Source organism: Gavialis gangeticus, unplaced genomic scaffold (genome assembly GCF_001723915.1).
Source record: "Gavialis gangeticus isolate Ggan-Ray unplaced genomic scaffold, GavGan_comp1, whole genome shotgun sequence".
NCBI classification, from domain to species: Eukaryota; Metazoa; Chordata; order Crocodylia; family Gavialidae; genus Gavialis; species Gavialis gangeticus.
This window is the reverse complement of record NW_017729009.1, coordinates 9,197,437-9,198,172: the sequence shown is the minus strand read 5'-3', so window position 1 is coordinate 9,198,172 and position 736 is coordinate 9,197,437. Positions and strand designations below refer to the sequence as shown.

Genomic DNA, 736 nt, shown 5'->3' with positions numbered 1-736 from the left:
CCGGGGCCGGGGCCGGGGCCGGGCTCACAGCTGCTCCGCCCGCAGGTTCGTGGAGGCGCAGAGCAGCCCCGAGACGCGCCCGCTTGTGCTGTGGCTCAACGGTGGCCCCGGCTGCAGCTCCATGGACGGGCTGCTGACCGAGCACGGCCCCTTCCTGGTCAGTACCGTCCCCCTCCCCTCCCCTGGCCCGGCCCGGCCCGGCCCGGCCCCTGACCTGCTGCCTCCCGCAGGTGCAGCCCGACGGCGCCAGCCTGCGCTACAACGACTACGCCTGGAACCAGGTGGCCAACGTGCTGTACCTCGAGTCCCCCCTGGGCGTGGGCTTCTCCTACTCGGACGACAAGCAGTACACCACCAACGACACCGAGGTGAGCGAGCGCCGGCTCCAGCACCCGCCTCTGGCCCATCCCCTGCCTCCCGCCTGACCCACTCGCCCCGCTCTCTGTGCAGGTCGCCCACAACAACTACCTGGCCCTGAAGGAGTTCCTGCGCCTCTTCCCGGAGTACTCCAATAACGACCTGTACCTCACCGGCGAGAGCTACGCCGGGATCTATATCCCCACGCTGGCGCAGTGGGTCATGCAGGATCCCAGCCTCAAGCTCAAGGTGAGGGGCAGGCGCCGGCCTCGTCCCTGGCGCAGGGGCGGGGGTGGGCACGGGCAGGGCACCGTCGTGGGCCCTCTCCCCGCTGCTGCACTTCCCACCAAGCCAGACTGGCTGCGGAGGGCGGGAGGCA

The 736-nt window shown here is 71.1% G+C and overlaps 1 protein-coding gene across 1 annotated transcript; it reads left to right on the top strand.

Annotated features, from left to right (window-relative positions):
- Window positions 1-4: 4 nt before the first annotated feature.
- Window positions 5-624, top strand: LOC109292344 (lysosomal protective protein-like; the record flags this gene model as incomplete). Its single annotated transcript, XM_019509737.1, has 3 exons — window positions 5-157; window positions 231-368; window positions 451-624. Coding segments are annotated over 3 exons (465 nt in total), but the record flags the coding sequence as incomplete, so codon positions are not given.
- Window positions 625-736: the final 112 nt, after the last annotated feature.